The 14,121-nt window shown below is 47.0% G+C and overlaps 1 protein-coding gene across 1 annotated transcript in view; it reads left to right on the forward strand.

Annotated features, from left to right (window-relative positions):
• Window positions 1-11,810, forward strand: part of Insc (INSC spindle orientation adaptor protein) — a 98,001-nt gene extending 86,191 nt beyond the window's left edge. Inside the window, exons 9-12 of the mRNA XM_051149258.1 lie at window positions 4,487-4,553; window positions 7,272-7,427; window positions 8,363-8,439; window positions 11,682-11,810. Coding sequence (XP_051005215.1) covers window positions 4,487-4,553; window positions 7,272-7,427; window positions 8,363-8,439; window positions 11,682-11,810 — 429 coding nt within the window. The remainder of the gene's footprint in view (window positions 1-4,486; window positions 4,554-7,271; window positions 7,428-8,362; window positions 8,440-11,681) is intronic.
• The last annotated feature ends 2,311 nt before the right edge of the window (window positions 11,811-14,121 follow it).

Below are 14,121 nucleotides of genomic sequence, written 5' to 3' on the forward strand. Positions count from 1 at the left end.
TGTGTGTGTGTGTGTGTGTGTGTGTGTGTGTGTGTGTGTGTGTGTACTTATGTGTGATAAAGGTTGGAAAGGACTCTAAGCTGGGTCTGGGGAGATGGTTCAGTTGGGAATAATCCTTGCTGCGCAAGTAAGAGAACCTGATTCAGATCTGTAGAACCCACATAAAAGCTGAGCGTGAAAGCGTGTACCTGCGGTTTTGGTGCTGGAAAGAAGAGACAAGCAGGTCCATGGAGCTTGCTGGCCAGTCATCCAAACTGAGCTGATGAGCCCCAGGCTAGTGCAGACCACTCAGTATACACAGGCGGAGAATTATGGATCTCGGGCTTCCATATGCACTCACACACATCATGAGAGAGGGTGCGGAGGATTCCAGAGCCAAACTCAGACTGCTAGGAATGTGACACAGTCTGGGCCATGTCTTCATGTCTGCCTGTGAGCAAGCATTTCTTAACCACGTGCTCTAGGGGAGCACAGGGTGAGCATTTTGTCCGTGTGTTCTGGCATCAGAAGACTTAGCCAACCTACATCCTACCAAAAAGGAACATTTGTTTTCAAACTAGCGATATGGGGAGATCCCCTGCTGGTCTAGGTTGATTTGCTATCTACTTCAATTTTCCTAAGGCCTTTACATTCCAAATGAAAAATGACTCCAGAATGCTGCTGGAGGTGTTGGTTGTTTTCTAGCTAAGGAAGGGCTTTGTTTTAGTTACTTTTATATTGCTGAGATTAATCACCATGACCAAGGCAACTCATAAAAGAAAGAGTGTATTTGGGGATTCTAGGTTCAGAGGGTTGGAGTCCATGCCTGTCATGGCAAGGAACATGACAGCAGGCAGAAAGGCAGGCATGGCACTGGAACAGTAGCTGAAAGCTTACATCTTATTCCACAACCAGGAGGTAGAGAGCTCGACAGGAATGGGGTGGGCTTTTGAAACTGCAAAGCCCACCCCAGTGACATACCTCTTCCAACTAGGCCACACCTCCTGATCCTTCTCAAACAGTTTCACCAACTGGGAACCAAGACTCTGAATACAGGAATGTGGACCCATTCTCCTTTGACCCACCAAAGGCTCTTCCAAAGATGAGACCTTTTATTCCCTTGAGAGGATCTCCCATTCCCAGTGCTTCGTGGTGACATCAATGTTCAACCCCTTCGTGTGACTGTCACATTGCGTTTGCTCCTTGAATCAGTCAATCAGGTCTAGGTCCTTTCAGGCCCTGCCTTGTAGAAACATGTTATGCTTGCTTAATTTAACAAGTGTTCTGGGTGGTTGATAAGACACACTGAATGCTTATAATAGTTTTATGACTTAAAAAAAATTGCTGATGCAGAGGCAGGTGGATCACTGTGAGTTCGAGGCCAGCCTGGTCTCCAAAGAGAGTCCAGGACAGCCAGGGCTACACAGAGAAACCCTGTTTTGAAAAACAAACAAACAAAACCTCCTGTGGTTATACCCAGTGATGCTCCACAGAGATGCCTGTTCCTATTCCCCCAAACTGATAAATAGCAAACAGGATAAGGCCCGTAACCTCGGAATGTTACCCAAGTGGGTCCAGTGTAATGACACACGATTTTACATGAGGAAGGAGGAGGATCAGGGCCAGAGAAAATGGCTTAGATTTCATTATTAAAAGTTCCTTTTCTCTCATTTTAAGATAATGAATGTTTGTCCCAAATTGAAAGTTCTCTAGGATTTATAAAATGCGAAACCTTTAGAAAAATAAATATTTATTCATTTATTTAAGTAAGTAGGGCGTATGGACAAGTGTATGCAGATGCACATACCTGTGTGTAATCGCAGAGTCCATAAGAGGATGTCAGGTGTCTTCCACATCTTCCCACCATTCCTTTTGAGGCAAGGTCTCTCCTTTAACCTGGGCCTTTCTCAACTTGTTATTTGGAGACTGGAGTCTGAATTCTGGCAGCACTAAACCATCTCTCCAGTCCCAAAGTGCACAGGTGAGAGAGAAGGGGGAGCAAGTGCACATCACATAGATTACAGTTTATTTAGTTCTTTCCTGGAGACCCCGGAATCAACGTGTGTGTGTGTGTGTGTGTGTGTGTGTGTGTGTGTGTGTGTGTGTGTGTGTGTGCGCACTTTAATCAAATATGATCTATTTAGGACTTCAGGAAAGATACTGAAAATGTTTGCAGTAATCTGTTATAGCAGCAGTAGGAAATATATACCCTTTCATTAACCAAGCACATAAGGTTGAGTACTACTGCCAGAGTCATGTTAAGAACAACAAACGGAGCCAGAAACTGAGCCTACACTACTCTCATCTAGGGTATTTTTTGAGGCCAATGTCCTCTATGTTCACCAAGTAACTGCAGAAGAGTCAGGAAAAAATAGGCTTTGATTTTACACCAATTGAATAAGCTGGGCCAGGATAAACCATGAACTTGGCTCCTGCATTCCATATCTTGATAGCATTGCCAGCTTGCTTCCAGCTAGGTAAACCAGTTGTCCTGAAAACTCCAGTTGTGAGGCTAACTGCTAGGTGAAAACATTGGCTTCTTTCCCTTCTTTAGCACGGTGCATACAAGTGTGTTTCAAAAGGGAGACTCCAAGCAGGGTATAATTGGCATTTATTCAAATTGTGTTTAATTGACTACTTCATCTGCACCTCAGAAAACCACATGGGGTACAGGCTCTGTAAGGAGGAAGTAATTTTCATTAACAGGATCTAAATTAGCCCAACACAAAGACCTACCTGGTGCCCGTGACTCAGCTAATGATTGCCACATAATGAAGGCGTTGCTGCAGACAAAGGTTTTATTTTCCTTCCTCTCTTCCTTCTTCCTTCTCTTCCTTCCGTTCTTCATGAATGTACAGGTCAAACAGTAGTCTGAATACAGAAATGCCTGTCTGGTGATGGGTGGGCCGTGGCAGCCCTGTGTGCTGGGAACAGGTTGTGTTTTGATGTTACTGGCAGCCCAGAGACATCTGAATGCACTGTATCTGACAGACTCAGCCCGTGTGTCTCTATTATGACTGTGAACTTTACGGCTCTTGGAGAACGTTCTATTTGAGGGCTGCATCTATACCCCATCTCTTCTCTCTAACTTCTTTCTCTGAGCCCACAAGTGTTCCCTATTCTAAAAGAAGAGAAAAAGAATGTCCAATGCATACCTTCCACCCTACTCGTGAAACACTGGGCATGGCAGTTGACTTCAGAATTAACACTTTTAAGGGTTTTCCCTGCCTTCCCCCAACATCTCACTCCAGTCGCTACTTACTCATCCAGGCCCTGACCAGGTCTGAGTGGGGAGAGGCTGACACACAGAGGTATTGCCTCCATGGCCAGCATGTGTCTTGAGAGAGCAGAGTATTGGATACTCTATTAGCGTGACAATACTTTTTCCTTTCTGTTTAAGAGATCTTTTAGATGCTTTACTATGGAGAGAATGAGATAAAACTAAGCTAGTTAAAATCCAGCTAACACTCTTTCTTGGCAGATACTGCCCTACCATCCACCCTGAGGATCGATGCCTCCTGCATGGCTCCTGCTTAGACCATGTCACCAGCTTGGAAAGAAGCTCTCCGGGGAGTGGGTTCACACTGGGGAGAAATGCTTTAGATTTTACTATTTACTTCAATCGCCACCTGTGCATGCTGTTGGCATCTGGAGAGACGGGCACATTTGCACTGTGTGGTTTCTTTGTTACAGTCCATCTCTGTTCAGAGCAGCACACTTCCGTTCTAGGCTATTTGTTTATTGGCACCATTTACAGTTTGGTTCTCTTGTTGGATATGTCTTAATCTATTTTTGTGCTGTGGGTTCGCTGAGGCCCCTTGGCTGTGCAGTGGAACTGGAGTGTGTTAAGGCTCAAGAGACTGGAACGAAGGCAGGATGGCCATGGAATGCCAGTACCCTGCCACTAATGACCAAGTCCTTTGGTGGTGATCTCTACATGAGGCTTGTAGGGCAGAGATGTGTTAGGTGCAGCCAAATTAAACTTTCTCGTCAGCACCTACCCTTTGTGCATCCTCTTCGCCTTGAGCTCAGCCTTCACCCATCTCAGGTTGAAGGTAAATGACACAGAGAAAAAAAGTGACACTGGGGAACCCAATCAAAGTGACACTGGGGAACCCAATCATAGGATCAATCAAAGCGTCAAGGAACCAAGCCAGAACATCAAGGGGTCTGGAACTTACCAATTTTGTCTGAGTCTTAGGGGTCAGGCTAAGAAGGTCCCTGCATTCAAACATCTGGGCCTCAGTTTCATCCAGTATGAGGCTGTTCTCTACTGGGGCCCCAGGTGAGCATCCAGTGCCACACCCTGATTAATGGGTATCGGTCACTGGGACTGACATCTGGGTGGCAGGACCCCATGAGAAAAGAAGACAGTGCCGTGGAAGGATGGACAGAGTTACAGGAGGCTGGATGGGAGCTCTGCAGCTCCAAGCTGACCTGCCCAAAGAGAGTAACATGGGAACCAACCATGTATGTCTATTTTATAGTTTCTCAATTTATTTTCCAGATTGTGACCATCTTGGCAAATATGTCTGTGCTGGAGCAGTGTGCCTCTGACATCATTCAGGAGAATGGTATGTCAGGGCATGCCATGTGGACTATCAGGGTATATGGTGCCACATGCCTTTGTGCTTGTATAAATCCTATTGTAGATAGATAAATACACATATGTTTCTATGTCTGTATAAGTATGTCCACCCCCAACACACACAAACACACATACACACACACAGAGAGGGAGGGGGATTCCATGGATATCCTGGTCAAAAGTGAAATGCTTATTTGCCTTCATAGTCTTAAATTCTAGTGGGAGATTTAAAAAAACAAAAACAAAAACGAAAGAAGATAATGCCAGGTGGTGTTAGTGGCATGGGGACAGTGACACAGTGAAGGAGGTAAGGTTGTCCTAAAGTGGGAGACACTGCCTTTTTGCATTTGGCCTCCATGGAAAGCTAGTGTGTGGAGGAGTGAGGATGAGGAGTAGAGAGCGGCAGGGCGGCCCCCATCACTCTCTGAGGGCATTGCTCTTCCAACTTGCCCTCTCTGTTCTACCTTGTGTGTTCACGGTCAGGGGGAGGTGGGACCGGGCCTGTCAGCCTGAAGGCTTGTGCAAGCAGTCTCTGTCAAAAGACAAGGTGTGGCTCGGGCTTCCTGTGACTGAGGAATGAGGGAGCAATTAGCAAGCAGTTGGAGACCAGAGACACTAATGAGAGAGAGTGAGCAGGGAGCCTGCGTACCTCAGCTCTCCTCAAAGTCCCTTCCCCCAGGCTGCCCTGCTGTCTTAACAAACATGCACTTCCCCAGGACTAATTGAAACACACCATTTTGTGTTAATTTCATGTGACTGAGCTAATAATGAGAAACTGTGCTGAGCCAGCTGAGGCCAAGAGGAGAGGCTGCGTGCTGTCACTTGCACTCTCTTCCGTCAGCACTTGGAATCTTGGCTCAAGTGGCCGATGACAGCGGGCTGCCACTTGCCTGTTAAGGTTGGGGTAGCCGCCATCTGGAGCATGCTTTGTGGCTTACAAAGTGCCGTTGACTAACTCACTGAGCCCGCAGGTGGACCTACTGTGTGCCTGGCATCGTGCTGGACAGTGAGGGTGTGGAGTTTAATGAGCCCCCACATTCGTCCTAAAGGCTTTCCCTGTCCAGAACGAGGACCTGCCTAGACTGAAGTGAGGACGAATAAGCCATCTAAAACAGTATAGCGCACAGGGGGCGGGCAGAGCACGGGCGCTGGAGCCACACGTGTGGCCTTGGGAACTTTTCCCTCTCGCAGGATTGTGGGCAAATGACAGTGAATAGTGTCAGGAGTGTCTGGCCAGGATGAACCGTGTACCAGGCCTAGCTCCTTTTTGTTTTTGTTTTTGTTTTGTTTTTTAAATGGTGGGAGCCTTACAGGATTTCACAGAGAGTGTTTAAAGGGGGCGGTTTTTGTAAAAGTAGAACAGGATTTGAGGGATGCAAGTGGCAGTGACATTCTCAGAGGCCACTAGATGCCAGGAAACCCCTGGGTCTCAATAAGGGAAAGCCGTGTTTAATAGTCTGAGCCTTGAGAGCCCACAACTAAGTCACAGGTTGTACATGTAGGTGCCTGTAGGGTCCAGACACAATAAAATACATAAGGTAGAAAAAATAGACCAGTTTTATTAATAAAAAGTAAACTTATGACAGGTGTGGAGCCACATGCCTATAATCTCAGCATTTAGGAGGCCGCAGGACGAGGATTTTGAGTTGTAGGCCAGCCTCAGCTATGTAGTCCAGGCCAAGCCAGCCTGAGATACACAGCACAGCCTGTCTTAATACAAAACAAAGGTAGAAACAAAGACACAACAGTAAGCTTCTGGCCACACAGAAATGTATGTGTGGTCACCATGGTCAACTCAGAAGAAACATGCTCAGAAACAGAAATCCAAATTCTCGTGGAACTCATCAACTTGCACACAATATAATTCTTGAAGCAACGAAACAAATGGAAGCATATCTTTAGATCATGCCTAGTTTAAGTTCCAAGATGGCTGGTCGAGACCAGGCTGTGTGTGTGTGTGTGTTGGGGGAGGGGGAGTGATTTAAGGGCAGCTCACACAGAAGGTAGGCTTCTCCTGCTATGCAAGAATAAGAGGGAAAGAGATGTTTCCCACAGACAAAGTGGGCAAAGTCAGGCTATGGCATGGGTGTGCGTGTGCTTTATAGGACAAACAGGAGGCAGAGTTTGGGGAGAAGACAAGAGGCTCTTGGGTGAACCAAAGGTAGCCTCCATCCGGCGCTCCCACCTTGAGTGCATTTGCTGTAGTGGTTCTCCAGCCCAAACCTGAGACATCTACTGACACCTCTGACCTGTCTCAGAGACAGCCCCGTCAGAGGTGACAAGTAATGGGACCAGCTGCTCAGCTTTCATCCAGCACCCCCATGCACTGTGTGCTCTGGGAAAGAGGCTGATACCACTCTGGACCTGGAAGCAGGGTTACCACGGTCATGCCCCGTAAGGCTGTTGGAATGTTTGAGGGGAATGTTCGTTTACTGTGCGCACACACAGTGTGAAAGATAGAGAATCAATAATGTTGTTTTTAAAAGTGGGATTGTCTTCTGGATGTTTCTTTCCAGTCTAGTGACACATCCCTATGGAGGAGAGGAAAGAGGTGACCACATCCGGCTTCCACCGCTGTTTGAGACTCCCCTATGAGAAGCCTTTGCTTGCGCCTTGCATCGATCTGCCCAACTAGCACCACTTGGAAAGCTCTGCACCGGAAGTGGGTCTAACCTGTGCTTACAGTCTAATGCTTCCCTCCCAGGTGTGCAGACCATCATGGGCATGCTGTCTGAGAAGCCAAGGTCTGGGACTCCCGCCGAAGTGGCAGCCTGTGAAAGAGTACAGCAGAAAGCCGCGGTGACTCTGGCCCGCCTCTGCCGAGACCCAGATGTGGCCCGGGAGGCCGTGCGGCTCAGTGGTGAGGGATGCTGCCTGCAGCTGGAAGGGAATTGGGGAGCTCGGAGTGCTGTCAGTGGGCAGAGGGTTAGCACCGAGGTGAGCCCCACTCTCCATGTGCTGGGTGGTGCTGGTGTCGAAGCCCCTAATCTGAATTGTAACAAGAGAAATAGTTGGCCAGAACCTGCGGCCTCCTTGCCACTCAGAACCTGATTATTGCCTTCGCTTAGCCATTTTCTCTCTCATCCGCCCAGTTTTCGCTCGCTCTCCACTCATCCTCCCTGTATTAATTGGTTGCAGTGTTAGGAAGGATTAGAACCCCTGCTCTGGAGATCCCAATATCTGCCCCGAGAGGTGACAGAAAGGAGAACGGTCTGCTTGCGTGAATCACGAGAGTGAGGCTCAAAGCACGTCTGCTAGACAGAACAGGCCCTGCTTCTCTGCGTGGGTGGAAGAATGCCATTTTAGCATTAATGTGTATCTTCTTTGTGGCTTACAGCAACATGCGCTCAGCAAATCTCCAGGGAATGTTAACAGGGTCTACAGTTTTCTAAAAATGTTTGGCTAAAATACTTTATCTGACTGACATAGCGAATTGGAGAAATGTGGTTGGGTGACCCCAGTGCATAGGTGTCGATGTTAGGCACTGTGCCTGTAAAGCAGGAAGTATGTCCTCCAAAGCCCAGGCTCAGAGGACGAGGTGATGTGCTTGCAGCATTTACCAAAGAGCAGCCCAGGCCGGTGCTCTGCTGCTTGTAGCTGTGGCTTTGACATTCTACTTCCTTGGCCTTGAGCGAGCGGGGAGCAGAAAGTCTCCTGAACTGTTCCTCCAGGCGAGCTGAGCTCCTCTGTGGTCTGGCATAGACATGTTGTGTGGGTGAAGCTGGCCGGCACCTCTGGGTCACCCGGCCAGGCTTCTCTGACTCGTTCTCGGCACTCTCCTTGTGTCTTGGGCAGGTATATCTCGCCTTATTGAACTCTGCAGATCCCCGTCTGAGAGGAACAGCAGCGACGCGGTACTGGTGGCCTGTCTGGTAAGTTGCAGCCTGCCTTCAGCGTCCACCAAGGCTCCGAGAAAGGCAGACTGAGGCCAAAGCAGCTGGTCCTGCCAAAGTTGGATAAGCCTTGATACCTCTCCAGGCTTTAGATTTTTATATTAAAATGATAATGCTGATGCTTATTTCTATTGGTTGATAAGGTTGTGATGAAAATCAAATGAAGGATGAGGATGGAGAAGCGGCTCTCCATCCAGTTCCCACAATCTCAGTGGTTTTTTGTTTTAGGTTCTTCGAACTACCAACAGCAGATTAGAACCAGAGAAGTGAGCTGGAGTGATGCTAGGTGGTAGTTTTGATGTTATGGAGCCCCCAGAGCACAGGGGTCAGGAAATAGACAGCTGTCTGCCTAAAGGGAGCAGTTATGAGAAAGTTTCTCCTTTCCCGCCCAAGAGAAACACTCTGCCGGGCCTTCCAGCCAGGTAGCTACACCCTAAGCTGTGGAAGTGACTAGAAAGGGCTTGGCAGGACAGTGAGGGTTACTCAACCAGTGGCTAAGACCTTCTTCTTGAGCAAGTGCATCCTAGGAGCTTCCCACTTCTGGGTCCTGGGTACTTGAACTAATCTGTAGTGGCATGTGAGCGTTGCATGCTTTGTTCACACTTCCTTCCTATGAGTCTGAGATGAACCGCAGAGCAGAGTGGCAGAGCAGACAGAAGTGTGGGCTCATGGGGAAGGAGCTGTCTTCCAGAACAGAACACCAGATCTTTGGCTCTCAAAGAACACAAGAGAGAAGCAGCGAATGTGGGGGGTTTTTTGTTTTCATTTTTGTTCTTTTTCAAGTTGAGTCACTGCAGAGGCCCCCTCCTTGCTGGGCACCGTGCAGTTGCAGGAGCAGCTGGCCTTGCCATTAGTGGGCCTGTCCTGGCTGTGCCTTGGTGAGCAGTGTGTCATCGAGTAGATCACAATGCTGTGACGCTTATCTAGTAAACATTTGCTGCGTGGATACATGTGCCACTTCTTCCTCTAGGCTTGGGGTACAGCTGTGGAGACAGATGGGAGACAGCTGTCCTGCAGCTTTTGTTCTGGGACGTTCAGGACACTCTTACCTCCTCTGTGCCTTTTGACGTCTGGCGAAAACTTTAACTTCCTCTATGAATCTTTTCTTGCCAGTCTCACAAACATATATAATGTATTTTAAGCAGATTCACACACACACCCCTCAATTAGCTCCTTCTGTCCTGCTTGTCCACTTTGGATTCCTTCTTCCTAATAAGTTTCCCTCCCATCTTCTGGTAATTTTTAAATGAAAAAAAAAAAAAAAAAAAAAAAAAAAAAGACTAATGTGGAGTTTTAAAAGGGCACCAATTATTTTAAATGACTATTCCATATTTACGCACATGGCATATTAAAATGTGCTTGTTCTGGTAGTAAATACTATTTGAAAACACCTTCAACATATGCAGGCATCAGAGAGAGACGGGGGGGGGGGGAGGCGAGAGAGAGAAGAGAAGAGAGGAGAGGAGAGGAGAGGGGAGGGGAGAGGAGGAGAGAAGAGGAAAGATAAAAACCTTTCTCATCCAAGTTCACAGACCATCTTGGGTCTATTTTCCTATCAAGCAAAATGAGGAGAAATTCATAGCTGACAAGCACATAATGATTGGCCTTAACTCCCTTATTTTCACTGCTTGATGGGTGCAGGTCAGGGCATGGAAAGCACTTGGGAAACCACAGGCTGCCTCAGTTGTGAGCGCTTGTCGCTACTGCTACTGGCATGTTTACTGTGTTTCTTGAGAGAGTACATAGACTTTCTGGCTGCAGGCTTCAGTCACTTGAAGAAACTGTGGAGAGGGGCTGCCTTTGATCTGTGGACAGGTGGATGGATGGCAAGGAGAGCTCCTTTCTAGCCCATCCTCGCTGTGGATGCTTAGTGAATTCTCCTGCGAGAGTGTGACACGTGATGTTTTCACCAAGCTTGCGCAGACTTTCCCATTGTTGACCCCAGCTACTGCTCACTCACTCACTCAGCCCTTCCTAGTGTGGCTCTGACCTGACACTGCCCGAAGGCCCCCTCTGTTTCCAGGCCTTCAGCTCTGCCTCGAAGCATTGTCTTTTCCCACACCCCCAAATGAACACCATCTCTACTCTGTTGTTCAGCCCTGGAGGCTCAAAGCCAAATCCTTATCCTCTGATGTTTCCCGGCATCCCTCTGTGCTCCAGCTTGCCTTTTGATAGTCTACTTGAAATTCTCTCGAGGCATGGGCTTTTTGACAGACCATCTCTTTCCTCAGGTGGGGGGAGGACAATTCGATTATTGTCTCCTATGTCAAGGAAAGTGGCAGCCCAGATCACCTTTGGCAAACAGGATTGATTTTCCTATAGCAAAACAGCTGGCAGTAGGCAACTGACTTTGTTTAATACTTGGGTGTCTGAGCATAAGGCCCAGGAATGACTGACTTTAACCCTCCCCAGGAAGGAGGCTCTGAAACAAGGCGTGAGGGGGGTGCAGAGCCTCTGAGCATATGCACAGGGAGAAGGACAAAGATTGTTCCTTTGTGAGGGTAACCAAGGACGGCTTTGCTGGGGAGGTGAAAATAGCTGAATGCTACTGTCTAGGAAAGAGCGGGAAGGACACACCCTAGGGAGCACATGAACAGGAACCCACCCAGGAGTGGAAGAGGTGAGCCCTGTGCTCAGTGGGGCAGATCAGGAGACCTGCTTCCTTGTGCTGTCCCTACCCCACTCCTGCTCTCTCCCCTCCTTTTTTAAACTTGGATTTCTCACCACACCACCTTTATCTACCTCCGTTCTGTGTTTCCCATTGCCTCCTTCTTTCCTGCCCATCTTATAGCACTCTTGCTGTGTGGGGCTTGCTGCAGTTTTAGGTGAGTGAATAGCCCTTATTTCTGTAAGTTACTCACAGCACCTGAGAGCAATTATTTGAGTCTATGGATGCTTCTGGAAGTCCCGGTCTCTGAGACAAACACATTTTGAAGTCCCAGACATCACTAAGTTGACTAGATCCTTAAGAAAACAGACCTTTAAAACAACTAGTTGAAAACCATTATTAAGTTCATTAAGAGCTTCCAATAGCTCAAATGCAAATGAAACCAGGTGACCGACTGTGGTGACAACCAAAATGGCAACTGCTAAAGTATGATGGGGCAAGTGTCAGATAATGGGATCGCCACATTTCTCAACTGCATCTCTGACGCGGCTGAAGGAAGCACACACCTGCTGGAGCCCACGCTGACGGAGTCTTCTCTTCTGCTCTCTCCCAGGCTGCCCTGCGTCGGTTGGCTGGGGTCTGCCCAGAAGGCCTTCAGGACTCTGATTTCCAGCAGCTGGTCCAGCCTCGGCTTGTGGATTCCTTCTTGCTGTGTAGCAACATGGAGGAGAGTTTTGTGTGAGAGAGGAGGCACACTGTGCGCACATCTCAGAACACGCTAGCTCTCCTCACCTCTTTATTTATATGTAATTTATTTTTTACATGAAATAGAAAGGGAAATATTCATCAGTCAATAGCTGGTCCTCAGGGGTCATTTTGTCTTCCTTCCTTCCTTCCTTCTTCCTTCCTCTTTCTTTTTTCCTTCTTTCTCTCTTTTCCTCCCCCCGACCCTATTTCTTTCTTTTTGACTTCTGTGGTTGTTCAGGTACAGAAGTTGAGTTGTGTCAAGGTTAACCTGGCAGGTTGTCACAGGTGACTCCCCTTCATAACGCTTTCTCTCTTCTCAACATGTACTCTTGCCTATTTTTTTTTTTAACTTTGAACCAGGGTATTTTAACTGCCCAGCATTTTTTTTTTAAAAAAAGTTAGTTTTACTCTTTTCAGAAATTTAAAGTGAATTTTGCAGTTGGACAAATATACTGTAGGAAATGTTTTTCTTTAATAAATGGAATCATGAAAATATGTCCTTTTATGTTTTGCTTTAATCATGTTTTTAAAAATATATTTTATTAATTTATTCATATTACTTCTCAATGGTTATCCCATCCCTTGTATCCTCCCATTCTTCCCTCCCTCCCATTTTCCCCTTACCCTCCTCCCCTATGACTGTGACTGAGGGGGACCTCCTCCCCCTGCATATGCTCATGTTTTTAAACTCAGTTTTTGTTTCTCATGTTTTTTTTTGTTATTCTTTTTTTTATTATTATTAATTTATTCTTGTTACATCTCAATGTTTATCCCATCCCTTGTATCCTCCCATTCTTCCCTCCCCCATTTTCCCATTATTCCCCTCCCCTATGACTGTTCCTGAGGGGGATTACCTCCCCCTGTATATTCTCATAGGGTATCAAGTCTCTTTTTGGCTACCAGCTGTCCTTCCTCTGAGTGCCACCAGGTCTCCCCCTCCAGGGGACATGGTCAAATGTAAGGCACCAGAGTACGTGAGAAAGTCATATCCCACTCTCCACTCAACTGTGGAGAATGTTCTGACCATTGGCTAGATCTGGGTAGGGGTTTAAAGTTTACCTCCTGTATTGTCCTTGGCTGGTGCCTTAGTTTGAGCGGGACCCCTGGGCCCAAATCTGCCTATCATATTGTTCTACTTGTAGATTTCTCATGGTTTAAAGCACAGAGAGAGTTGTCTTGTTTTATGGGTACATTTGAAATGTGCTTCTGAATACACCAAAACTCAGCTTCCCTTGGTCCCTCTGCCCTGCTAAACTGACACCTTCGGGTGGAGGGAGCCCTGAGCTGAGCACAGTGCAGAAGTCCTCATCAGAAGGCTCCTGGGAAAGAGGTGGTGCCTAAGTGGCCGGAGACCGAGAATTTCTTCCCAGCTCTGTGTCCAGCGTCCTCATGCTCATAGGTAAAAATTGTCCATGGTGACAGTATTCACACCACAGAATTGTCCATGGTGACAGTATTCACACCACAGAAATGAGTATTGTCCATGGTGACAGTATTCACACCACAGAAATGAGTATTGTCCATGGTGACAGTATTCACACCACAGAAATGAGTATTGTCCATGGTGACAGTATTCACACCACAGAAATGAGTTTCCAGACTCTTCACAAAGCTGTGTGTTTTCACTATCACTGCTCAGCAGTAGTACACAGAGTTCTGAGTCCTGAAAGTTATGATATCATTGTGCTGTGGCATGGTTTTAGTGTGTGTGTGTGTGTGTGTGTGTGTGTGTGTGTGTGTGTGTGTGTGTGCGCGCGCGCGCACGCGCGCAAGTCAAAGGATAGCTACTGGAAGATGTTTATATTGTTGTTCCGGACTAGCTCAGATTCTCAGGTTTGGTGCTAAGTTCTTTTACCCTCTGAGTCATCTTGCTGGCCCCATGATATGATTTTATAAAGTTTAAGAGAGATTTATGAACCATCCAAATACTAATATAAATCAGTTAGTATAAATGCTTCGGGGTCTGGGTTAAACACCCAACATCTCCTCTATCCCTCACAATGACCATGGCCATTCCTCACTCTTCGCAGATCATTGTATATGACCATATTACTGATTCATTTGGCTGGGGTCAGTAGTAGCTTGTAAGCTATGCTGGAATACGAATGTCACAACTCCTATTACCAGAGCCATGGTTGTCCCAAAAGCCCACAAAGAAAAGTGACAATGATGATAATAGTGAGAAGCACTTGCATGCCATTTGCCATCTCCAAGGACTTGTTTTGAAGCTTCTATGCTAAATTTCGAATACATTAATATTTATCCCTATAGTATTTATTTAGTTCTTTTCTGGCCAGGGAAGGTCA

The sequence above is a fragment of the Acomys russatus genome, chromosome 7 (assembly GCF_903995435.1).
Source record: "Acomys russatus chromosome 7, mAcoRus1.1, whole genome shotgun sequence".
Taxonomy (NCBI): Eukaryota; Metazoa; Chordata; class Mammalia; order Rodentia; family Muridae; genus Acomys; species Acomys russatus.